Genomic DNA, 27,969 nt, shown 5'->3' with positions numbered 1-27,969 from the left:
CTATAATATTGTATATAGTCTAATTTAATGTATAGACTATTCCATTGTCTGGTTTCTCGTGTAATCTGAAGTCTAATATATACTCTAGTTTCTAGTCTACAGTATTGTGTAAACTATAGTCAGTCTACATTTTGGTCTAAATTATAGTTTATTGTCTAAACTGTAGTCCTTTTATATTGCTTTGTCTATAGCCTAGGCGAACAAATAGTCTATAGTCTAGTCTATAGCCTGGTCTATTATTTGATTATCAGTCTAGTCTTTATTTTAGTATATAGTATGGTTTAAAGTCTTCGGATTTTGTGTTCAGCTATCGATTTTTAAGCGGGTCTATAGTCCACATTTATATAATCTAATCATATTCTTGCTAATTTTTCGACTTTAAGCCCAAATATTGGACAAACCAGAATTAAATAGACACAGTTTTATAATTTTGTTTACACTTTTGCAAACATTTTCATCCTTATGAACATCAGCTATTAAAATCCGATCAAAAAATTAATGATTTAACAAAATCTCTAGACAATGAACTCATACTGAATACATATACAAATACACATATGTATATCATACTTATTTAACAAATGTTCTTCTAGCCCACGTTATCATTAGCACTTTTGTTAACATCCGAAGCAAGCAATTTTTAAATAAATCATATAAAAGAAAAAATCTACTTACTCTTGACTACTAAATCGGCTGTACTGGTCGATTGACCCATAGTATTGCTGGCGGTGACAGCATAACGACCCGCATCGCCAACATTAACCTCTTTCAAATCGATGGTAACACGATTACACTTATTGCCAATCTTTAAACGATCGGTATCAAAGAGTTGGGCACCATTTTTCTCGACCTTAATTTCGGGTGATGGAAAACCGTCATAAATGGCTTCCATACTAACATCAGCACCCTGATCAACAATCTTACCAGTTAGTGGGGTAGTAAAACGTGGCGCGATTTCACGACGTGTACGAGTAGGCGAACTGGGTACAATGGCGTTTGTGGTGGTGGAACCGTTCGCGGCCGATTGGACAAGTACAAATGATTTCTGTTGGACATGCGGTGAAGACATATCTTTTGATTTATGTAATTCCTGATAATGATGTGACTCCATAATTTCGGGACGTTGAGCACCCAATTGTTTCAATGACTGATCGATATGAGCCGATGAATGGTGAATTTCGGTTTGAGGCATATTGCCCTCATACGAACTGACTTGTGAGGTGGAGGTGGTAGTGTATGTTTGTTTCTTAATGGTAACACGTGACGAATCGGTGTTGTGTTCTTGAGTCATGGTTTGCATATTGCTCTGGGCCGGCATACATTCTAGGCCAGAGCCTACCAAACCTAAAAATGCTACACAAGTTGCTTTGCCCACATCGTTTTCGGCTACACAACTTACTTTGCCTACGGTATCGGGACCTACCTTTTGAATGGTCAAAACTTCCCGTTCACCACTAGTGGAAACCAGGAAATTATGACCATGCACTGGTTGATCATTAAAATACCAATGTACCTTTGGAGTAGGTTTACCTTTAACAATACACTCGAATTTTACCAAATCCTCCAAATTGGCAGTTTTATCGGAGAACAATTCCTTGAACTCGGGACAGGTCTTTTGTTCAACAATCTCCACTTGTTGCGTACGTTGGCTCTCAGGAGCATTAACCGATTTTACAATCAAGTGAGAGAAACATTTCGCCTCACCAGCACTATTGCACACTTTAACGGTATAAACACCTTTGTCGTCATTGTTAACATTTTTTATGGTTAACTTGAAGACACCACCATTCGGATTGGATTCGATTAGGAAGCGATCGGTGTTGGTTAATTCCTTATTTGTCAAAAACCATTTGGCGGTCATGGGCTTATCACCACTAGTCATTACTTCCATTTCTACAGTTTCACCTTCATCGACCAAAACATCACTAAGGAATTTCTCAAATTTAGGCTCCAATTCTTTGGCTAACGATTGTCTTTCCGATTGGGCTCTAGTGGCCGGTTCGGCTATATTTAAGGGGGTCACTTTCAGCTCACAACTGCTAGAGGCTTCACCAGCCGAATTAATGGCCACTACTTTATAGTTACCACCATCTTCTTGATACACTTCTTGTATGATCAACGAACACTTGTCACCCTGAAACAGCAACTGCACATCGGCCGATTCTTTAACGGGTCTATCGTTGTGATACCAAATAACCTCGGGCTCTGGTTGGCCCACAATAACACAGTCCAAACGCACTGGTTTGCCCTCGAATATCGACACATCTTTTAAGGCCAATTGTACAGAGGGTTTGATGGGTTCTACATCCATATCGGAAGCCATTTCCGAATCGGATGTCTCGTTAGGCAGACGTCCTTTGACGTTTACGTTGCACGAACTATACGCTTCACCAGCTAAATTTTTAGCTGTCAATACATAAACTCCGGCGTCTTTGGGATAAGCTTGCGGGATTATAACCGTTACACGACCGTATTCATACTGAAAATAATTTGCAAAAAAAATATTTTAAACCAGTGAGTAATGGTGAGTTTTGAAAGCAAAATATCAAGTGAAATATTCAAATAAACAGCATCTGATACAAATTCATTTACATTTGTATTCGACTGTTTAGATGTAGGAGTAGGGATGTGAATGTATGTGTTACAAGTGTGTCTGTATGTGTGTTGGCTGTGGTGAGTATTTGCATGTATTGATAGTATAGAAAATGGTAAGTGTATATTATTTTTTTATTTATTCTTTGAAAAATTTGTTTTTAATTTTTTTTCTCGTATTTTGAATAATTTGTCTGATTTTAATTTTTAATTTCTTGCTGCAAAAAAGTCTATGAAAAAATAAATTTGTATGTATGTCGTTACGTAGGTATATGTATATTGTGTTGTGTATTTATTTACACAATTAAATTTGTATTTTAATGGGGATTTGAATGTATCCGGTGGCGTGAAGGAAAAAACAAATATTATTACTCGCATTATGTTTAGTCATGTGGAGCAATAGTGCTATGCTGCGAGTCAGGCGAACACTTGCCATCTGAAGGCGCAGGGTGTAGAAATAGGGTGCAAGAGTACCACCACTTTGTCTATAGTCATGTCTATGGTCTAGTCTATAGCCTAGTCTATAGTCTAGTCGATAGTCTAGTCGATAGTCTAGTCTATAGTCTAGTCTATAGTCTAGTCTATAGTCTAGTCTATAGTCAAGTCTATAGTCTAGTCTATACTCAAGTCTATAGTCAAGTCTATAGTCTAGTCTATAGTCTAGTCTATAGTCTAGTCTATAGTCTAGTCTATAGTCTAGTCTATAGTCTAGTCTATAGTCTAGTCTATAGTCTAGTCTATAGTCTAGTCTATAGTCTAGTCTATAGTCTAGCCTATAGTCTAGCCTATATTCTAGTCTATAGTCTAGTCTATAGTCTAGTCTATAGTCTAGTCTATAGTCTAGTCTATAGTCTAGTCTAGTCTAGTCTATAGTCTAGTCCATAGTCTTGTCTATAGTCTAGTCTATAGTCTGGTCTATAGTCTAGTCTATAGTCTAGTCTATAGTCTAGTCCATAGTCTAGTCTATATTCTAGTCTATATTCTAGTCTATGTCTATTCTAAAGTCTAGTCTATAGTGTAGTCTTTAATCTAGTTTATAGTGTGGTTTAAATTCTAGTCTGTAATCTGTATAGTTCCGTTGTTATAGCCTAGATTAGAATCGGTATGAAATCAAAGACTATAGATTGATTTTTTAGTTTGATTGATTATAGTAGCACTTCAAAATTCACTATTGCCAGTTAATTTACTCAAATCTTATTTATTTTAATCATCAGCCATTTGTTTGCTAATATTTCATTTTTACAAAAATTAAAATTAAAAAAAATTTAAGTAAAAACAAAAACAAACGAAAAAGATTTAATGAAAATAAAGAAAATAGTGTAATTAATAATTAATTTCAATTAACTTGACACAAATATTACATGACGTCTATTTGCATGATGTCTTTACTCCTCATTTTCAAGACCCCCTTTGTTGCGCAAAGTTAGGTAGTATTTTCAGCATAGAAATAATTTTGTAAATTTCTCTTTTGTCGCACAAAATAGATGTGACATTTTATTTTTATTTGATATAAAATACAAACTATTTAATCCATTAGTATTATAAATATATTTTTTTGAGGGATTTTTTAGCAAATTTATGGAACCTGAATTATAGAATGGTGGAAATTTTCTGATTTATAAGATTTTCCAATAAGTGTGCCAGTCTATTTAGTGTTACATTTATTTCTTCTTTTCTCTTGCTTACTCTACAACAAACAACAACATTCTAAAATCTAGATTCTAGAATCCACTTAGAGTTCAGTGTGTATATTTCTCTTAAAATTTATTACTTTATAAGTAGACAATTAGTTAAAATACCATAAAATTATTAAGTAATGTTTATAAATTGTTATTTAAATAGTTTTTGCTGTTGTCTATTAAATCATTAATTTAATCATATTTGCCAAAGTTTTTTTTTCATTAAAGAAAATATTTGTTTTTCCTTGAAAATGTCATAAAATATTATCGTAAAATTTAGACCAAATGTATATTTGGGACGATTATTTTGTGTTGGTTTGATTTTGTTTGGAATTGACGTCAAGTTTATTTTTCTGTATTTTTTTTATTCTTTGGTTAAATGTAAAATTTTTTTATTATTTTTAATAAAAGATAAAAAGAGTAATTTTAATGTTATGATAATTTGAGCAAAAGATCAAAACTGAAAAAAATTACCAAAAAAAAGTTTTACGCAAATAAGTTTTTTTACTTTAAAAACTAGGATCAAGTCCACAGAACTGTATATTCTATAGTCCAGTTTATAGTCTAAAGCATTTTCCAGATCATAGTCTATTATAGACTACAGACCAGAATAAACATAGTAAATAATCTAGACTATAGTCTATAATCCTGAATATAGTATAGTCTATTGTCCTGTCTATAATCCAGATTATAAAATAGTCTATAGTCCAAATTATAAAATAGTTTCTAGTCCAGGTTATATAATAATCTATAGGCCAGACTATAGAATAGTCTACACTCAAGATTATAAAATAGTCTACAGTCCAGACTATAAAATAGTCCATAGTCCAGACTATAAAATAATCCAGACTGTAGAATAATCTATAGTCCAGACTATAGCATAGTTTATAGTGCAGACTATAGTATAGTCTATAGTCCAAACTATAGCATAGTCTATAGACCACACTATTGCATTGTCTATATTCCAGACTATAGAATAGTCTATAGTCCAGACTATAGAATAGTCTATAGTCCAGACTATAAAATAGTCTATAGCCCAGAATATAGAATAGTCTATAGCCCAGACTATAGAATAGTCTATAGCCCAGACTATAGAATAGTCTATAGTCCAGACTATAGAATAGTCTATAGTCCAGACTATAAAATAGTTTATGGAATAGTCTATAGTCCAGACTATAAAATAGTCTATAGTTCAGAGTATAGAATAATCTAAAGTCCAGACTATAGCATAGTCTATAGTCCAGACTATTGCATATCCTATAGTCGAGACTATGGAATCTATATTTATATAATCTTAAACTAGAATAGACTAAAGTCTAGATGAAGTCCACAGTTTGGAGTGTAATTAGTTCTTTTTGTTGTCTTGACCAGATCATAGCCCCCAGATACTACTGTCAAAATTAGACTATATAATGCAGTCCAGGCTACAGTTTAGACTATAGCTTATTTTATAGTTTCGTCTATAGTCAGACTATAGTTCAGAGTAAAGTCTAGTCTAATCTATATTTTTGACTATAATTCAAACTATACTCTAATCCAAAATTGACAATAAGTCTAGACTATAGTTAGTAGTCTAATCTATAATTTAGAATAAGTTCAGACTATAGTTAGTCCGAAGAAATACTCCTTTGCCTCTAACGGTCCTGTTGTGCGCTGTCTAACAAGTGAATCAGGTGGAAATCGAACCCACCACATCCGGTCTACCAGACTAGAACACTAACCACTAACACTTAAAATTAATATTAGTTAATAAATCTTTATCAAACTTACCTTAATATCTCTGGGACAAAATGGTTTGCCATTGTGTAACCAATAGATATCGGGACGTGGTATACCACCGATCAGAGCTTCCAATTTAATCTTTTGACCCACACGAGCCATGACATTTGTGAGAGGTATTTTGAAATGAGGCATTTCTGTAGGTTCCAAAGCTGTAAAGAAATAAAGTCAAAGAACATTTGTTACTTTTAATCATTCACAAAAACACCCTCCAACAGACTTACGTTCCACAATCAAACTAGCAGAACAATGTTCAATACCCGCTGGATTGGAGGCACTGCAAGTGTAAACAGCATCATCTTCCAAGAAAACTTCCTCGAAACGCAACTTAGCTTCACCATTATTATAACTGATCACATAATCGGGTGAATCATCAATACATTTATCGTTTTTATACCACTGAACGGTAGGCAATGGATTGCCGGTGACCACACAGGAGAACTCATAAGAAGAACCCTCCTTAGCCTTGCCACTCTCCAAGAAACGTACAATGCGTGGAGCAATCATTTGGATCTCGGCAGCATTCTCACGTACCGATAAATTGGCCGAGGTTTCAGCATTACCCACCAAATTAGAAGCACGACAAGTGAATCTAGCCGAATCTGCAGCGAAAGTTTCTTCGATTACCAAACGACAGATGCCCTTGTTGAAACTGGTCTTATAATCGGGATTATTTTGTATGGAAATGCCATCCTTAAACCACTCTACCGTGGGCTCGGGATTACCAGTAACTTCACATTCAAAAGTGAATTTATCATTTTCACGTGTTACGGCATCTTTAAGCTGTTTGGTGAATTGGGGAGAAGAGTATTTTATTTCGGTAAAGATGTGATTAATTTGTACATCTTTACGTATGTTTTCGGTGACTAAACGTTGATGATCGATTTGATCACGTACTGCTTGCAAACGAGCCTCTTCTTCACGTTTCATTTGCTCTTTAAAGGCCTGCTGGCGAGCTTCTTCTTCACGTTTATTTTGTTCTCTCAATTGATGTAAACGTTGTTCTTCTTCTCTTATGGTTTGTTCTCTTAAAGCCAGGAGACGAGATTCTTCTTCGCGTAAGGCTTTAAGGCGATTCTGCTCTTCCTCGCGTGCCAATTGCTCACGAGCAAATTGTTCCCGTTGAGCCTGCTCACGTGCTGCCTGAAGACGAGCCTCTTCTTCACGTAATGCTCTTAAACGAGCCTCTTCTGCTTCTCTGGCAGCCAGTTCACGAGCAGCTTGTTCACGTGCTGCTTGCTCTTTGGCGGCCATCAAACGTTGCTCTTCTTCTCGTATGGCTCTTTCGCGAGCTGCTAATTCAAGAGCCATTTTCTCGCGTTCAATTTGTTCACGTACTGCTTGCTCTTTTAATGCTAGTAGACGTGCTTCTTCCTCACGGGCAGCTCTCTCACGTGCTTCAGCTTCACGAGCAGCCTTATCACGTTCAGCTTGTTCTCTAGCCTCTTTCTCACGTTGCTCTTTGACACGCTCTTCATGTTTTAGACGTTCTTGTACAATGGTTATATCAGATTTAAGTTTCATAAACGATTGGAAAATCGTCATGACATCATTGTACAATTGAGAAACTTTACCCATGTCATGTGAGCATTTAGCAGCATTGTCCAATTTTTCTCTTAAAGGAGCTTCACGTTCATTAACATAACGATCAATATCGTTAACTAGATTAGAGGCCTCTACCGGATCACGCAAATAGGTGATTTTATTGGAAACACTATTGTAAAAGTAACTAATTTCATGATATTCAGCATCGATCTGAAGATTGAAACAATATTTTTATAAAAGAATTTTATTAGAGTAAGATATGCAAACTTACCTTCTCTATTATCTCAAAGAAATCTGTTGCCTGATCTAGTGACTTGCGTTTATTTTTGACTTGATCCTTAAACTGCTGCCATTTATCACTTAATTTTCGCAATTCTTCTCTCACATAAGATTCACTCTCGGGATTTGAGATCAATAATTGTTGTGTTGTTGTTTCGGTAAATTTCTCTATACGTTTTTCGAGCAACTATAGGAAACAAAATATGTAAGAACAAAAAACTTATTAATAATTTTATTACCAAACTAAATGTAGTATTATGGAACATAAAACGTTTAGACAATCAACTGAATATTTTCTATATATTTATATACCATACATTCACTGCACTAACATTTGGAAGCATTTATTATTTCTTAAATTTTTTGTGTGGATTTTCCCCCTATTAAGCAAATTTGTTTTCTACAGAAACTATTAAAGCATATTCTAAAAATTGCGCTGAAAATAAGTTCTCTAATTACATGCAGTCGGTCTGGCCTGACAGCTGTGGCTGTCATTTAAAATGTGGGGAAAAACAAGATCTGTTGCAAGACTATTACTGTGTGTGCATGAGTAAGTCCTCAGCCGCATGTATGGTCCATGAATTGTGTGTAGATTTTTTGCCTTTAAAATGCAAAATGGATACAAATGTGAATATAATTTTGAAATTTTTCTTAGTGTTTTATATAATTGTTCACAATATTTAACCAATACTTGAATTTAAAATTTGTAAAAACTTTAACCAGCTCCTGTTCAGTTCTAATTTAGTTGTAGTACAGTTCTTAAGCAGCTCTGATTCTGTTCTAGATCAGTTTTGGTTCAGTTCTAGTTCAGTTCTTGTTCAGTTCTAGTTCAGTTCTAGTTCAGTTCTAGTTCAGTTCTAGTTCAGTTCTAGTTCAGTTCTAGTTCAGTTCTAGTTCAGTTCTAGTTCAGTTCTAGTTCAGTTCTAGTTTAGTTCTAGTTCAGTTCTAGTTCAGTTCTAGTTCAGTTCTAGTTCTGTTCTAGTTCTGTTCTAGTTCTGTTCTAGTTCTGTTCTACTTCAGTTCTAATTCAGTTCCAGTTTAGTTCCATTTCAGTTCTAGTTCACTTCAGTTCTAGTGTAGTTCTCTTTCAATGTTAAACATATTTTACCACTTGATAATTTTTTTTAACGAAACTATTTTTTAATTAATTTACAAACTAAATAGTTAATGAATGGTATAAAATTATGTTTTTTATTTATTTTTTTTTTTTTTGTTTTTTTTTTGCAAATCTGTATTGACATACTATAGGAGACTACTGCGCCATGACATGAACAAATGTTTGCCCTCCCACAAGAACAAAAATAAAATCGCGGAAAACAACGATTTGAAAAAAGATTTGACGTCATGCACTGCAAAAATAAATTATATTCCTCAAAAAAAAAACAAATAACTCAAAAATATAAAAGTGAAATTAAAAATAAATGACGACATATGCACGAGTATATAGTAAAAAATGTTGTTTGAAAGAAAACAAATGTGGCGGCTGGACACAAAACCAACAAAAATCAATTGACACCATAAAAATTTATAGTTTTTACATCCCAGCAAAATTTGTTTCAGAGCAAGAAGTGAAAAATGGATAAAATCTATTAGCAACCTGGCTCTATAGTTAGTTCAATCTTTTAAGTAATAACTAGCTTTCTAAAAGCTTCACAAATTATAAATTAAAACAGTAAAAAAATCTCTTCTCCACTTCTTACAAATTTAACTGGGTTCTTTTTTTCCAATTTCGATACAACAATGTCAAATACAACAATAATAATTAATACCTCCATTGTTTGTAGATAAAAACCCCAACGTATTTCATGTTTTGTTGGTTTTAGAAATTTTGGCATTGAACTCTATTTTAGTAATAATAATAATTAAATTAAATCATTAAATTTAAATTGCAAATGAGATCAGCGCCTATCAAAATGCGCTCTATTTCAATCTCCCCTTCTTTTGTGTACTCACCTCTATGGTACGTTCAAAATATTCAAAAGCCAATGATGTCGTCTTGGCTGCTGCCAAACTGTCAACACTTTGATTATTGATCTCTTGCAATTGTTTGCAAACACTGTCCAAGCTGCGGTTAATATCCATGATATCATTCTTAAATTGTTCCAATTTTTCTAAACGTTCCAATGAAGACATTCTCTCGCTATTCGAAGATTCAAAATAGATGCGTAAATTCTCTAGCAATTTCAAAATACGATCAGTATCAATTTCTTTGGCACCTGGTGGTTCCAAAGCTCTAACACGATCAATCAATAGTTCGGATTGAGTGATTAGCGATCTAAATTTATCCATGACCATATCACGGAATTTCTCATGTTCAGCTATGCAACGTTCAATGGCATCATTGCTGTTTTGTTGATATTGTTGTTGCTGCTTTAGGAAATAGTTATCGATTTCGTAACGCATTTTCGTAACATTTTCTAAAAATTGTAAAACACTTTCGACAAGTGTCTTGTAATCGTAACGTATGCCATCAAGTTTGGCTTTAAGGGTTCGTAGATTGCTAATAACCTGTTCGATTTTTTGCATCGATTCTGGATCTTTTGTTTGAATAGCGAGCGTGGTGTGAACACGTTCTTGTATCTCGTGTTGTGCCTGATCGATATCTTGCAGTACCAATTTCAATTTATCTTGGGTGGTCGCATGTAGTTGTTTGGCATCAACAGATGGTGAAGTAAATATCGGATACAATTGTGTATCCACGTGTGTGGTTTTGTTAGCGGTCTGTGGGTGGAGAGAATGAAAAAGAAAAATATTGATTTATAAAGTTATGTGTCTGTCAAGCCTTATAGAAATGTTTAAAAAATAATTTTAAAAATAAATTGTGTATTTTGAATTAAATTTAATTCTATTTGTATTTCTAGTTCAGTTCTAGTTCAGTTCTAGTTCATTTATAGTTCAGTTCTAGTTCAGTTCTAGTTCAGTTCTAGTTCAGTTCTAATTCAGGTCTAGTTCAGGTCTAGTTCAGTTCTAGTTCAGTTCTAGTTCAGTTCTAGTTCAGTTCTAGTTCAGTTCTAGTTCAGTTCTAGTTCAGTTCTAGCTCAGTTCTAGTTCAGTTCTAGTTCAGTTCTAGTTCAGTTCTAGTTCAGTTCTAGTTCAGTTCTAGTTCAGTTCTAGTTCAGTTCTAGTTCAGTTCTAGTTCAGTTCTAGTTCAGTTCTAGTTCAGTTCTAGTTCAAGTTCAGTTCTAGTTCAGTTCTAGTTCAATTCGTTTCGGTTAAAGATCAACTCCATTTCAGTTCCAGTTCCTTTCTAAGACAATTCCAGTTCAGTTCTTGTTTGATTTCAGTTCAGATTTGCACTCCACATTTTTGAATGATTCCTAGCAGCATGATTAAATTTTGATTTACCAATAAACAGTTTTATTAACAACATAAAATTCTCTTTTTAACTTATTTTTATTAATTTTAGCTTTGTGTGTCGGAAAATGCATCATTTCGTTACAACTCCATGGCATTAACTTGCATCTGCCATATTCTTATTTCAACTCAAATACATATATCCACAAATTTGTGCAAATCTCTTTGACCAACTCCTTTTTTTAATAATTCAATATAAACACTTTTTTGATTAAATATAATATTTTCATTAATACTCACTTCTGCATTATCACTCATGATCTTTTCCAATATAGTTTCAACTTCACGTTTTTCCGCTATATGTGTTGTCCAACTTTCCAAACTTGTTGTTACATCGATCTGTTGCTTACTAAAACCATTTAGGATGTCTTCGACAGCATTTGCTGAGGATTTTGTATCAAGATATGGATCCAAAATCTACACAAATTCCGTTGATGCGTTAAAATAAAAAGTTGTTTTTTTGTTTTCGTTTAGTTTTTTTTTTCGAAAGAAAAATGTACACAATTTCGATGTTTATGCGATGCGAGAACGCAGACGAATAAAGCGGTAACCGAAAATAGACAAGGGAAAATTGGAAGAGAGAACAAAAAAAAAAATAATGAAAATTGGAAAAATTAATTTAGACATAGTATTAATGTTGTTGTAGTTGTTATTTGTTTTAGTATGTATATGAATTGTTGTTGTTTTTAGTTTTTCCTTTAACAAAAAAGCCCAACAAAAAGCATAAATTGAGTTAGAGATCGCTGAGTGTGCAAATACTCAGTCAAAAAGAAAACAGTGAATCTAGAAAAGTGTTCTATTTTATTTAAATACCCTACATTTCTTTAAAGTTATTCATATTTACCACTTTTTTAAAAAGGATCTCGACACAGCTGATCAGTGATCTATTAACATAAGTGTAATGACAGGAGACCTTTTCAGGTGTCTAAAACTTTCGTATAGTCTTTTAAATTTCTTCCTAAATAGTATGCTCCTAAGTCGTTGTATATTAACTATATCCTACAAATTTCTCATTTCTATAGCCCTACATACATATTTGTTTATATAAGAGAGTAAATAATTTTTTTTTTCATGTGGCTGTTGTGTGTTTTCTTGATGGAGTTTAAAAATATTTATGGTAAGAAGCCAAAACACAACATGACCATGTTTTATGTTTAAAAAAAAAACATAAAAAATAAAAGCCATTTAAAAAAGAGTTGTATTCTATAAAATTTCTATTTTCAGCACATTTTCAGTTGTATATGAAATGATTTTAAAATATAAACGAGGAGTAAATTGGAAAAAATTATATAGAATTTTATATTATAAAAAAAAAGAATAAATAAGAGGGCTATTTTTCCAATTTGTGCACTTTGTCTGCGATTGTATATATATAGATTTATCATGTTTTATATTAATCAACATTAACTCAAAATAAACATTTTGCAACAGTTGCTTGAAATTTAAAAATTATATAGAATAAAAATCACTAAAAAAGATTTAGTGAAATACTTATTGTTGCTTTCAACCAACCAAAAGTCATCAAACAAATATGAGTTTAAAATTTAAGTAGTTACCCTATGTCCAGCAGTAATACGAAAAAATATTTTTTACTTCTTTTTCAGTTCTTGTTCAGTTCTAGTTTAGTTCTAGTTCCAGTTCATTTCTTCTTCAGTTCGAATTCAATTCTAGTTCAGTTCGAATTCAATTCTAGTTCAGTTCTAGTTCAGTTCTAGTTCAGTTCTAGTTCAGTTCTAGTTCAGTTCTAGTTCAGTTCTAGTTCAGTTCCAGTTCAGTTCTAGTTCAGTTCTAGTTCAGTTCTAGTTCAGTTCTAGTTCAGTTCTAGTTCAGTTCTAGTTCAGTTCTAGTTCAGTTCTAGTTCAGTTCTAGTTCAGTTCTAGTTCAGTTCTAGTTCAGTTCTAGTTCAGTTCTAGTCCAGTTCTGGTTCATTTCTAGTTCATTTCTAGTTCAGTTCTAGTTTAATTCTAGTTTAGTTCAAGTTCAGTTCTAGGTGAGTTCTAGTTCCAGTGTAGTTCTGTTCAGTTATAGTTCAGTTGTTTCAGTTTTGGTTTAGTTCTAATTATATACTATTTAAGTGCAAATCTTATTTTTCGTCAATTTTTTGGTGAAAAATTTAATTTTCACTAAAAAGTTGAATTATTATATAATAACATGCAATTTGCAAAAAGCAAGCAAAGCTATTAAAATGTTAGTAAATAGCTAATTTTGGTTTTATAAATATTGAGAATTCCAATTCTGTGTATGTATGGTTATAATATAAATTCCACAAAACTTTTTACATACTTTCCAGTGCAAAAAGCGATTTCCCAAATTTTTCAAATCATTAAAATCGTTACGTATATTTTGCCAAGTTTCCTGTAGAAATTGCAATTTCTGTTCATTGGGCGTCTGTGCTAACTGACGTTTTAAATTATCCAATTGACTAGCAAATTCATTGGCTTTTTCGAAGAATTCGATTAAAATCGAAACACAATCGACACGTTTCAAAACCAAATCTTTCAATTCAATCCAATGCTTGTGTAGAGATTCAGCCTTGGAATCAACATCGTATCGCTGTTGAGCACTTAAGGATTCCAAGTGGGTTTTAATGGATTCCAGTAAGAGATTTATAAGTTCGCCTTTGATCTGTGGTTAAAAAAAGAAATCATATAGAAAATAACATAAGGTTTTCAGGTTTTGTTTGTTAAATAATGTTTTTGAATTTACCTCCAAATCCTGCATGAGTTCATGATGTTGCAAGAGGAACTGTTTGGATTGTTCTAGATTGCGACCCATATGTATGTTTTGTTGCAAATATAATTGGCCGGAAGACATTAGCCATTCCAATAGATCATTGTATTGAGTCAAGAATTCCTTGAGAGCTTGTTGAACACGTCGCTGATCTTCATTACTATTAGCACAAATCCCTTCTATGTAGGCTTTACGATTTTCTATTTCATCTAATACCCTCTTAATGCCTTGCGTCTCAGGTTGTGTGCGTCCTACCTCATCTAGTATGCTGTAGCCTAGTCTTAAAGGTTCTTCCGTAAAATTACCCACATCCCTGTGAACTTTGGCATACATGGCAAAACTTTCCGGCGAATTTGGAGGCAGTTTAACGTTAGATAATTCTACTTCTAGTTTCTCTAGAACCTTAAGAGTATTATCGGCTTTAGAAAAGAAATCACGAGATTGCTGAAGCCAGTGCTCACGTTGATCGACTAAATCTAGATGTTCTGTACAGGCACTTAAAACATTATAGGCTCTAGCACAAGCTTCATCTCCGGTAAAGGTGCCCGAAGCCTGTAGTTTTTCTTTGGCCCTCGTAATTTTTAAAGCACGATCTCTTAACAAGAGAGCCTGTTGTTTCCATTCCCTATAGTTGTGCAAAGCATTATTGGCAGTATGTTCACATTCGCCCAAACTAAACATTGAGGTCACCTCATTACGCTGCTGCATCAACGAGGCCTCTACCTCTATCAGCTCACGTCCCAACATGGCCAATGCCAAACACTGTTCTAATTGTGTTTTTCTCGTTTGCCAAGCAATTTCCAAAGCATTGCGACGATCGTGTAAAGCTTCCAACCATTGTTGTACTTGATGTACCGAACGTGTTGCATCACGTTTTATGTGTTCCGGACGTGTGTCTAAACTCTCCATATTTTCTAATTCTTGAAGTTGTGCCAACAATTCGTTGCCATCTTTGAGGGCAGCCATAACAGCTGTCAGCATATCGATGCGCAATTGTTTGAATTTGTTGAGGAACTCTTGTACGGCTGTCACTTCTATGGGTATCATAGTGTCTATACACGCCACCTCCAACTGATCCATACGTCGCTGACATTGCACCATTTTGTCATGGAATTCTGTGCATAAATGTAAAATATTCTGACGATCTTGCAGCAGGTGTAAGATATCGCCCCATATGATATTTAAAGTATCGGCCATTGCATTGACTAGTTCCGAACTGATACGTTTACTGGCCAGTAATTTATCGGCTTTGTGTACAAATTCTTCCATGGGACCGGGTAAATTCTAGAAATTGGAAAAAGATTGAAACATTTTAGAATATGAGAAGTTTTGGTTTCTGACGATCAAACTTACCTGTATATTCCTAAGAGTCTCATCGTGTTCTTTTTGTAGTCTTACGGATTCATCAAGATTAGCACCTAATGTTGTAATCTTTGGTTCAAGTTCCACAACTTTTATATATAATTTTTCGGTACTCTAAAATGTGTCAACAAGGGAAAGAACTGTATTAATATATGATTCTTAAATACATAAAGAATCTTCCAAAATCTTGATTGAAATAAAATAGATCAGTGAATACTTTAAGATTGATCTGTTCAGATCTTTGCCTCCTTTAACCTCCTAAACTCCTCTTTTACCAACAAAAAATTTACAACTTCCTCTCTATGATCTTTGTAATGATTCAAAAAAGTAACGGTATATCTATTACCATATATGATCAATTTTAACTGACCTTCATTGCAACGTCTACATGTTGCACTTTACTATATATTGTGTTGCACACACAACAACAAAAACAAACAAACAAACCAGACCATAATGAATAAACAAGTCAACCTAAAATCACATTTGAGGAAGCTGTTGCTCATTGAGCCAAACACAGCAAAATAAAAAAACAAAACAACAGCAAACAACCTTTAACTGTGATAATGTTGCTACCGATGATCATAATAATGACGTTGTACTCTGTGTAAAGTGTGCAACAACAGTAACAGCTACCGAAGATACATTGAATGTTTTTTTTTTTTTTTGTTAACGATGACAATGATGATTATGATTATAACGATTACAATGATATTGATGATGATGCTGTTGCTGTTGCGGTGGTTGTGGTTGATCTAACCAAAAATAGCCAAAAGCCTGTCTAGCACGTTTTTGTTTTTCTATCCGAACGTGAGTTAAGTTTAACTTCTCTCTAGCTGAAAAAGAAAATATGCTCACATACACACTATAAGCAGTTTATCTTGACTTCCATCACCAGCCAAATCCCATAAAAAGGTTCTATTCTGGTATGTCGGTTTGTTTATTCGAGTGTTGGGGAAGATGTCATTTCCGAATTCTTTGTTAAGAGAACATTTTACAAAGATCTCCTTTTAGAAAACATTATATCTACATCATGGGAGCAATGACAGGCTTCCAGTTAATCTCGTTTGCCACAGCAGATTCTAAAGTTTATGCGGACAATAAAGATATGCGTAATAAAGCGATAAAGGGACATAAATTCGCGGAACAGGGAATCTTTTAATCCTAATCTTAATGGACTCCCCGGAACTCCAAAAGTTAAGGAAGAACTTTAGAAGCTTTTTCGAACTTTTGGAAAGACTCAAACATGGAAGAAAGTATAAAAACAATATGGGTTCTCTTGGCGTAATATATCAAATTAGCCAATAATCAGATATTCTCAACAGATATAAATGGTGGTTATTCCCAAAACCTCTGTATCGCACACTTCCTTAGACCAATCGTGACACATTTGACAGAAACAAACTTGAGGCAAAATTAAAGTTTAAAAACGGAGCCTGAAACCAGATGGCTCTGTACTGCCAGTCGAAGTACATTCCAGGGGAACGTTTGGGTTATCAGCAAATATAATGAGAGATATCAACGGTGTTTATTTCGCATACACACCAACTAGTCTGATATCTGTACAAAGATGAATCTTATTTGATGCCAAGGCCCCAAAAGTAAAGTTTAAAAACGGAGTCTGAAACCGGATGGCTTAGTACTGCCAGGATTATTATTTGGTGTGGCCAAAAGTCGAAATACATTTCAGGGAAACATTTGGGTTTATCAACAAATAAAATAAGAGATATCAATGGTATTTATTTCGCTTACACACCAATTAGTCTGATATTTCATATCTGTACAAAGAGGAATCTTATTTGAGGCCAAGGCCCCAAAAGTAACAAACAGAAGAAATAGAAAGTCTAAACTCGATAGTAAGGAGCTACTTTTCGACTTCCCATGGTAAACATTCTCAAGGTATAACCAATCATCGACAATGGAACACAATCTTTCGGTCAACCATACAGAGAGACCTAGAATTTTCAAGAAAATTTTCGACTTTTATTACATTCGCGAAGAGATAAGACCTTAAACTTTTTCTGATGAAAGGCAATTGTTACAAGTTCTTTACTTTCTAGTCTCCTTAAGAACTCTGCCTATCAATGTGTCTCTAGAAAAACCAGTTCTGGTAGATTACTGATATTCAAACCCTATCTTTTAAGAGGGATTTTAAACTGAAATAGCTTAAACAAGCACTGACTCGATAATGATCTTCAAAAAGCTTGACCTCCTTCAACAACTTTGCCAAAACGTGGCTCGTATTAACACCTCGAACTTTGGGAACGGAATTTTAATTTGCTTTTTTTCAGCAATAAACCACTAGGATTCAACCTATGATCCTTAGGAAAGGATGATTTCAATTTGTGTAGTTCAGAAACTTAAACAGTTACTAAATAGTGATTTGTCTCCAAAAAGCTTGGTCTTTAAATGATTCAATTACTGCATTGCTTTTCTCTTTATATTCGATGAGAATACCAATAGACCATTAGAACTCAACCTCTGATCCATAGGAAAGGGGGATTTCAATTTGTACAGTTCAGAAACTTAAACAATTACTGAATAGTGAATTGTCTCCAAAAGCTTTTCTTTAGGAAAAGGAATTTCAAGCTGAAACTTAAACCGGCACTGATTCGATCATTTTCTCCTTCAGATGGCTAATACTTACATCGTTTCTCTTTACGCTTTAGATTCAAATATCTTTAAGAGAAGACTATAATTCTCAGCATAAGTTTCGGAAAGATGAGAAGATTTTAAACTCAAACAGCTCAAAAAACTTAAATAGACAGTGACACCGAAGAGCTTTTCCTCAACAATAGATAATTGGAATTCAAACGGTAGCTTTTAGAAGAGAAAATATCGAACTAAAACAATTCACAATCTCAAATTAGGTATCCTTTATATGACCCTGTAGCTTCACCGATTTCCCCTTTCACATTAGTTTCGAATACCGTGAAGGGACCTTGACCTAGAGGAAAATGAGAATTTAGTCTATTACCTATAGAATTTTTCTACAAAGTCCTTTTCTTCAATAATATGAAACGGTTAATGATTTTAAACATGGAAAAGGATACGAATTAGAATATATCTTGGTAATAAAGAACATTGATAGCGATATATTGGCTATAACTAAAACTCTTGAAGGATTTGGATCAAATCAGTTTGGATCAATCAAAGCAAATTGCTTCCTTGAAGGATCATATGTTTGAAAAAAAAACCTATATGATTTGAGGGAGGAAACTGAGCTGAAAAGTAATCCAGCAAAGTTTGTTTAGTAAAATTTGCCTGAAATAACTTTTTACCCTACCCAATACACAGCAAAGAACAAAACAACAGCGTAAAATAAAACAAACATTCTTATGGACCCGCTTAAGATGAAGTGTAGTATAGTGGCTGGTAGTGGTTTAAATGTTCTTGTTTTAACGATTCCTTTTATGTTCAAAGACAACATTGTGTTTAAGTGTTTGTTGTTTGTTGTATTTGTTAGCTTCTTTTCTTTTGTCGTTCGTTACACTGTCCGTCCATTTGTTGTTTTATCGCGATGGTTTAGTTATTTAGTTCCTAGTCTTTGAATTGCATGTTTTTGTGTTGTGTGCAAAGACCGAGAAGAAACTCTTTAATATTCATTGATAAGTGTGTTCTTTTTCACTGGTTACGTTGGAACTCAAAAGAATGGGGTTGTTGGGTTTGTGCTGTTTTTTTTTTGGTTGTTGTTTTTACTAAATTGTTAAAAGTGTTAACAGGTTAATTGAGTTACAATGACGTTGTTTTTTTTTTTGTAGATGTTTTTGTTGTTGTTTTTTTTCTATAAAGATTTAAATTATTCATGAAATATTGCTATTGAAATGTAGAAAGACAAGCAACGCAGAAATTGTCTGATTGTGTTTAAACTATTGGTGCCTAGTGGTCTAGGAAAAAGATAAATTAATATTTTGTTGAACGTCAAGATTCTTAAGCAGTAGTGTTAATGATCTCTATACTCTTGACCACTGTAGCAGGATCTATAAATTCTTAAATTTTTTTTTTATATAAAATTTTTATTCTTTTTTCACAAATTCAAATCTAATATTCATAGCCTTAAGGATATGTAATTTATTTATTACACATATTCATTACAATAATCATTATCATTTGTATTCCAATGTTATTTTGCTCTTTTTTACACCTTAAATGAAAATTTTGTCTTCAAAGAAAATTTTCAAGAAATAGCCACAAATACTTTTCACTAAAGAGATTCTTAAGACGCCAACTCACTCTATTGGTCTATTGTATATAGCGACGAACAACCGACCGACCCTTTGGGGCATTATTGTTGAGTACATGTTGTTGCATGTATGTAAATAATTTGAGACATAAATCAGTTTTTAAAATTGGCGTAAAAATTAAAGCGCCTTTAGGTTTTCTCTGCATAATAATGATAATATGTATATTCATACATGTATGTAAGTGTATTACAAGTTATAATGGTCATAAAGTGCTTATTTTATGCGTATAATGTCTTTTGGGGGAAAATAATTTATATGAAAAATATATGTTTAAACATAAATTATTGTATTTTATATGATCGTTGAATATTTAATAAGAGTTTTGCTAAATGAAGGCGAGGGAAAAGCGGTGCAGTAGGTGAATTTATCAAAATTTATCGAAAATTGTCTATAAAAGGAACATTTATCGAAATTTGTCTATTAAAAGGAACATTTATCGAAATTTGTCTATTAAAAGAAAATTTTTCGAAAATTTTCTATAAAAAAGAAAATTTTTCGAAAATTTTCTATAAAAAAGAAAATTTTTCGAAAATTTTCATATAAAAAAGAAAATTTTTCGAAAATTTTCTATAAAAAAGAAAATTTTTCGAAAATTTTCTATAAAAAAGAAAATTTTTCGAAAATTTTCTAAAAAAAGAAAATTTATCAAACATTTTTTATAAAAAAGAAAATTTATCGAAAATTTTCTATAAAAAGAATATTTATCGAAATTTTTCTACAAAAAAGAATATTTATCGAAATTTTTCTACAAAAAAGAAAATTTATCGAAAATTTTCTATAAAAGAGAAAATTTATTGAAAATTTTTCATAAAAAAGAAAATTTATCAAAAATTTTCTATAATAAAGAAAATTAATCGAAAATTTTCTATAGAAATAAAATTTATCGAAAATTTTCTAAAAAAAAAGAAAATTTATCAAAAATTTTCTATAAAAAAAAATTATCGAAAATTTTCTATAAAAAAGAATATTTATCGAAATTTTTCATTAAAAAAGAAAATTTATCGAAAATTTTCTATAAAAGAAAAAATTTATTGAAAATTTTTCATAAAACAGAAAATTTATCAAAAATATTCTATAATAAAGAAAACTAATCGAAAATTTTCTATAGAAATAAAATTTATCGAAAATATACTATAAAAAAGAAAATTTATCGAAAATTTTCTATAAAAAATAAAATTTATCGAAAATTTTTTATAAAAAAGAAAATTTATCGAAAATTTTTTATAAAAAATAAAATTTATAGAAAATTTTCTATAAAAAGAAAATTAATCCAAAATTTTCTATAGAAAAGAAAATTTATCGAAAATTTTCTATAGAAAAGAAAATTTATCGAAAATTTTCTATAGAAAAGAAAATTTATCGAAAATTTTCTATAGAAAAGGAAAATTTATCGAAAATTTTCTATAAAAAGAAAATTTATCGAAAATTTTCTATAGAAAAGAAAATTTATCGAAAATTTTCTATAGAAAAGAAAATTTATCGAAAATTTTCTATAGAAAAGAAAATTTATCGAAAATTTTCTATAGAAAAGAAAATTTATCGAAAATTTTCTATAGAAAAGAAAATTTATCGAAAATTTTCTTTAAAAAAAATTTTTTTTGAAAACTTTCTATAAAAAAGAAAATTTATCGAAAATTTTCTATAAAAGGAAAATTTATCGAAAATTTTCTACAAAAGGAAAATTTATCAAAAATTTTCTATAATAAAGAAAATTTTTCAAAAATTTTCTATAATACCGAAAATTTACCGAAAATTTTCTATAAAAAAAATATCGAAAATTTTTTTCTAAAAAAGAAAATTTATCGAAAATTTGTTATAAAAAAATTTAACAAAAATTTTCTATAAAAAAGAAAATTTAACAAAAATTTTCTATAAAAAAGAAAATTTATCGAAAATTTTCTATAAAAAAAGAAAATTTGTTTATAAAAAAAATTAAATCCAAAATTTATCCAAAATTTTCTATAAAAACAAAATTTATTTAAAAATTTACAAAAAAAAAACTAAATTTATCGAAAATCTTCTATAAAAAGTTACATTTAATAAGAGATTCTTGTCTTGTAAAGAAAAAGGAGCATGATTTTTTTCTAATTAAAATAAAGGCGACATATGTTTAAAATGACGACATCTAACAAATTAAGAATAGATGGCGCTTCATGCACTTAAACAAACAATTGTTGTTTGTTTCATTTAAAATCTTTCGAAAAAAGTGAGTCATCAGGTCTTAGCACAGTCAAACGTAGAAAAATTCTAAATTTATATAATTTTTTTTGTTGTCAATTAAGAACACATAAAATACAATTACGCATTTTGCATTGTCGTTAAATTGTTTTTAAATAGTTTGACGGAAAAAAATGTTGCTCATTTTTTTACTGTTTGACATAAATCACTTGTCAATTTAGTTGCTCACAGTTTGCTTAAATGATTGAACACTATTTCTTTAATTGAAAAAGTGTGTGTGTGTGGCAGTGGCACACCCTCTTAATTTGATATTGAACATTTGCAATAATTTTAAGAAACTTTATGTCATAATTATTTGAGATCTTACACCCACTTCCTTAAGATATTTAATGACTACCGCATTACTTCAGTTTTTATTTTTATAATTGTTGCTATCAACAAGTTGTTGTTGTTGTTATTGAGTTAACATTTTTATTTAGTCCACCCATTGCATTAAATCAATTATCGATTATTATTGACTACTTATATGTGACATGTTGTTCAGAAATCAATTGACATTCGTGTTTGTGGTAATCTTTTTTTGGTTTGATTTCAAAATTTACCCATAATATAAGAAATATTTTATGAGTTCAGGAGTTTGTGCTAAAGTGACGTTCATAAAAAGTTTGGTAAAATGTATTGGAAACGGTACAGAATGTAGGTTTAAGGTTCTACTTATAAAGATGTGGCCGTAGAGTGGATTTCTACAAGTGCAGTGGGAAAGAGCGCAATAGGAAGGACTTGATGTATTTCTTCGGATTTGATGTAACACGCACCCAGCTTTCATACAATCAACCTAACTAACAAACAAACTCACTAACTAACTAACTCACTAACTAACTAACTAACTAACTAACTAACTAACTAACTAACTAACTAACTATATATCTATCTATCTATCTACCTATCTATCTATCTATCTACCTATCTATCTATCTATCTATCTATCTATCTATCTATCTATCTATCTATCTATCTATCTATCTATCTATCTATCTATCTATCTAACTAACTGAATATAATAGTTTACACATTTCCAAATTTCAGACATTGATTTCTTAACATATTCCTACACTTTATTCTCATCTGCCTAGAATAATAAGAAGCTATTTAAAATCCCATTTTTATTCTAAAAGCAGTACTACATTCCTCACATCCCCACAGAAAAAAAGTAGTACACTAACAAAACTTCAAAAAAATCTATTAAAAAACCCCAATATAAAAATTAACTTCAACCGGCTTTTATCAAATAAAAACCTAACAAATAACAAAAAAATTATTGTCCATCGTACATTAAAAGCCATAAAATCAATTTAATTTACAACCACAACATGTGATCTTCGACGTAGAATACAAAATCATCATCAGACGAAAATTTCTTAAAGAAATGTAAATATAGCTTTACAGTTTAAGAAAAAAGAACATAAATTTATTACGTGTGTCTATTAAAACTATTTAGCGGAGTTAGGAAGTTTTAGAGAAAAGCTTGCGCCCACGCTTGAAAAAATATTAAAAGCCTGATATCCACAAGTCGTTAGACAGAAAGAACGAAATGGACTAAACAACTTAGAAACATGTTCTAAAAAATTTATAAATATTTAATCTAAAAATTCAAGTGGTTGATGCTTATGCAGTTAGAGCATACACTAGAATTTTTAGGAACAGAGGTGGAAAATTTTGGATAATGAGACTTTTGACATTGTAATCCACAGGAGCAATAGTTTTTCACAAAATAGGATTACATATTTTGATATGAGGTTAAACGTACGAAATTATTTATACGAATTCCTGATTGAACAAGAAATCTCTTCGAATATGACCCAACTATTGTTGCACTTCCGTCTTACAAAATTGCTCTAGATTCTAGAATAATATGTAATATTTTTACCAAACTTTTTTTTAGCTATACATGTTATCCATCCCTGCTCTCTAGCCAAACAATTTGCTATTAATCTACTACTCTACTTCACTGAGTTATAAATTTTTTTGTTGCTTGGATTAGTCGTACTTACTATGCGGAACTGCTAGCCCGTATAGCTAGTGGTAAATATGAGAAGTTAGAGTCTGTTGTAGAATTTAAAAGTAAATTTATTGATATTTAAAGAATGATTTTAAATTAAATTTTTCTTTACAGCAATGCAGTTTGCCACATTGTAATGTGGCACATTTTAAGATCTACACTTAAAAATTCAGATCATACATAGTATGAAATTTCCAAACTAAAACAAAAACGAGGTTCTATTTGACTAAGGAAGATTTTCGATTGTGAGCCTTTTTAAAAAGGACTTGTGTCAAAGGTAGAGGGTATTATAATTTCATGTGATGTTTGTGCAATTTTCTATAAGAATAAAGACGATTCTTATGAAATTTTTAGGAAGATTTTGTTTCATATGTTTGTGCAATTTTCTATAAGAATAAAGACAATTCTTATGAAATTTTTAGGAAGATTTTGTTTCATATTTTAATTTTCCATTTTAATATTATTTTTCTGAGAGAAAGTTTTATATGGTTTCAAGGGTGAAATGTGAATGATTTTCCATAGAATATTTTGCGACAGACAGACGGACGACAGACGGAATGATCAATAAATACCCATCAAAAATTTATACATTTTATTTTTATAGAAAATTTTTGTTAGAGAATTTTTATTAAATTTTCTTTTTTTATAGAGAATTTTCATTAAATTTTCTTTTTTATAGAAAATTTTCATACATTTTTTTTATAGAAACATTTTTTTATTTTTTTCATTTATATAGAAAATTTTCATTAAATTTTCTTTTTTATGGATTTTTTTAGAAACTTTTTGTTCAATTTTCTTTTTTTAATAAAAATTTTTTCTAAAATTTTCCTTTTTATGGAACATTTTCAATAAAATTCTCTTTTTATAAAAAAACTTTGAGAAATTTTTCTTTTTTTATGTAAAATTTTGCACAAAATGCCACAAAATTGATTTTATAGAAAATTTTCGAAATAAATTATCTTTTTAAAAAATTTTTTCTAGAAATTATACTTTTTATATAAAATTTTCGACAAAATGCAACGAAATTGACTTTTTAAAAAAATGTTCAACATAAATTATCTTTTTTATAGAAAAATTTCGACAATATTATCTTTTTATACAAACATTTTGTAAAATTTATTAAATTGAAAAAAATTCTCTTTTTCAAAAAAAAAAAAATAAAAAAAAAAATAAAAATTTTATTAAAAATTTCGAAAATCTTTTTTTAAAGAAAATTTTCGTTAAATTTCCCTTTTGTAATAATTTAAAACTTTTTTTAGAAAACTTTTCCTTTTTAAACTAAATTTACTTTTTCTAAAAAAAAAAATTGAAAAAAATTATAAAAATTTTGTAAAAATTTCGAATTTTTTTTTTTTGAGGAAAATTTTTGTTAAATTTCTTTTTTATAATAATTTTTAAAGATCTTTTTAGCAAACTCTTCTTTTTTAAAGAAAACGTTCCTTTTTATGGTAGAAAATGCTTCTATTTATCGAATATTTTCGTAAATTTTTTTACAGAACATTTTTGACAAAATTTTATTTTTATAGAAAATTTTTTAGCTATTTTTTTTTAATTTTTGTAATTTTTTAAATTTTTAATAATTTTTTTTTTAATTTTTCAACAAATTTTTTTTATAGAAAAATTTTGACAAAATTTTATAGAAAATTTTCAACAAAATTGACTTTAATAGAAAAATTTCGACATAAATTGTTTTTTTTATAGAAAATATTCGATAATTTTATATTTTTATGAAAAAAAAATTCTATAAAATTTTTCTTTTTATAAAAAATTCAATAAAATTCTTTTTATAGAACATTTTTCTTTATATTTTCTTTATATTTTCTTTATATTTCTAGAAAATTTTCGTAAATTTGTTATCATAATAAATTTTTAGATTTTTTTTAAAGAAACTTTTCCTGTTTTATTGAAAATGTTTCTTTTGTAAAAAATATAAAATTTTAAACAAAATTTCTTTTAATTCTTTTTTTAAAGAAAATTTTCGTTTAAATACTATTTACATTAAAATGTTTCAAAAAAATGTTAGATAAAATTTCTGTTTAGAGAAAATTGTAGATTAATTTTCTTTTTATTTTAAAATTTTCTTTAAAAAGCTCTTTTTTAAAAAAAAGTTTGCCAAACTTTATTCTTATATAAATTTTTTAAAATTTTCAATAAAAATTTCTTTATGAGGAAAATTTTCTTTTATTTAGAAATTTTTTTAGACTTTTGAATAAAAAAAATGTTTATTTTGAAAAAAAAAATTTAAGAAAAATTGTATTTTTATAACAAAATTAAAAAATAATAATAAATTTTCTTTTTATAGAAAATTTTCGCTAAAATAACTGTTTTTTTGTATATTTATAAAAAAAATTTAGAATAAATTTTCTTAAAGAAAATTTTAAAATAAATTTTCTTTTTATAGAAAATTTTCGCCAAAAATTTCTTTTTAAAAATTTTTTTTAATTAAATTTTCTTTTTATAGAAAAATTTTCTCCAAAAATTTCTGTTTAGAGAAAATTTTAAAGAAATGTACTTTTTATAGAATTTTTTTAGATAAATCTTCTATCGAAAACTTTTGCTAAAATTTCAAGAAATTTTCTTTTTATTTATGATAAAACTGCAACCAAATCTTTAAGTATTCTTATGTAATACTATAGCTCTAATCAAATTCGTTTTTTATTCACTTCCAAATTCCATTTGCTCCATATTGCGTTAAATTGATGATGATGTTTGAAATAAAAAGGTGTTGGTTGTAAACATTTCTTTTCCAACATTTACTGCTTACAACTAAGTAAGCAAGATAAAACCACTAGACGACAAATCGTATATGACTTGATCATGTTCCCGGTTTAAAAGCTTAAAAGCTCTAATGTGAAAAAAAAACTAAATAACATTACTCAATGACAATGTTGGAATTGCTTTAAAATAGATTCAAGAACACAATGTGCAGCTAATTGTTACACTTCATTGAGATAAGAATTAAATGCCAAAATGATTGGAAGTAATGGAAAAAAATATTAATGGAGTAGATTGGAAAATGGTAAAATAGTTTTAAGCCTACGATTTCTTTTGTTAAAAGTTCTTTGGCAAAAGCAAAAGGCGCCAGTGTTTTGGTGTAAAGCACAAATGACCTTTGTGCTCTGTACTCAGTGCTAACAGCATTTTTCATGACGATTAATGGACTTTTGGCCATCAACTCATCTCAGTTGGTGTTCGAAGTCATGTTAAGTAAAGTTAAGTTGTAGCTCTGTTGTGTGTGGCATGATACACAGAAAGAAATTTGTAGAGAATTAAAAAGTGAGATTTGATTAATCAAAAAAAAAACTTATTCATAGTTTGATCACCTAAAGATCAGTTGAAATTATTATTTAAATCAAATAAATTTTTCATAAATTTTCATTAATTACCCTTCGCAATCTTAATTTCTTACAGTGTATTGTAATAACCCCCTCATTGGGACAGAATTGGCATAAAAAAATCAAAATTGATGTAAATACATGCTGATATTAAAGATAATTTATAAACCGCAAATATTTCAATACTTTTCTTACATTTTGATGTTAAAACACTATTTAGATCTCCCTCATCGATCGATCGATCGATCTTTGGTAACTTAATGACGAAGTCAATGATGCTTATGATGTTGTAATGTGAACGATGTTGATGATGATGATGATGGGTTAAAGACATGAAGACAAGTCCGTCTCCGCTTGTCTTACAACAATCTAAAGTAATGCCGCTTTTTAAGATTTCTTGCATGATGAAGATTTTTATGACATGTTTATAATAAAACAGTTGATATTGTGCAACAACAACAATAAAATTATGATGAAATAAAACGATACATTAAAGAGAAAAAGAAGAAGAATTTAATAACACTCATACATGTATAAAACAAATATATACTACAAGATTGTATGTATGTAAAACAGGTTGGGAAATGTTAATAGTGAGCCTTTTTGTTAAATAGTGAGCCTTTTTATTTAATGTTTTCTTTCAAAGGATTCATTCGAATATTTAGAATTAAAAAAGTCTTTAAAAACTTTTGAAGGAAGAGAGGAAGGTACTATTTAAGTAAAAATTTTGATGTAGAAAGAACTACGACGGTCCAAGTAAAACTACCAAAACAGTTAAAATAAAACGTTTCCGAATAGAGCTGGTTGAAAGAATTCATAAAAATTTAGAATAA

The 27,969-nt window shown here is 30.2% G+C and overlaps 1 protein-coding gene across 7 annotated transcripts in view; it reads right to left on the bottom strand.

Annotated features, from left to right (window-relative positions):
• The window catches only part of LOC111679299 (titin), a 258,306-nt gene that overhangs the window by 160,424 nt on the left and 69,913 nt on the right, over positions 1–27,969 (bottom strand). For 3 of the 7 annotated variants that reach the window (XM_046951801.1, XM_046951804.1, XM_046951807.1), the window contains exons 11-19: positions 15,312–15,434; positions 13,935–15,242; positions 13,512–13,853; positions 11,469–11,645; positions 9,828–10,595; positions 7,867–8,061; positions 6,275–7,805; positions 6,042–6,202; positions 676–2,479 (exon numbers count right to left, since the gene is read on the bottom strand). In XM_046951801.1, coding sequence (XP_046807757.1) covers positions 676–2,479; positions 6,042–6,202; positions 6,275–7,805; positions 7,867–8,061; positions 9,828–10,595; positions 11,469–11,645; positions 13,512–13,853; positions 13,935–15,242; positions 15,312–15,434 — 6,409 coding nt within the window. Of the gene's footprint in view, positions 1–675; positions 2,480–6,041; positions 6,203–6,274; positions 7,806–7,866; positions 8,062–9,643; positions 9,716–9,827; positions 10,596–11,468; positions 11,646–13,511; positions 13,854–13,934; positions 15,243–15,311; positions 15,435–27,969 lie in introns of all 7 variants that reach the window. The other 4 variants (XM_046951805.1, XM_046951800.1, XM_046951802.1 and 1 more) reach the window with 3 other exon arrangements.

Source organism: Lucilia cuprina, chromosome 5 (genome assembly GCF_022045245.1).
Source record: "Lucilia cuprina isolate Lc7/37 chromosome 5, ASM2204524v1, whole genome shotgun sequence".
Classification (NCBI taxonomy): Eukaryota; Metazoa; Arthropoda; class Insecta; order Diptera; family Calliphoridae; genus Lucilia; species Lucilia cuprina.
This window is presented reverse-complemented; position numbering and strand designations above follow the sequence as displayed.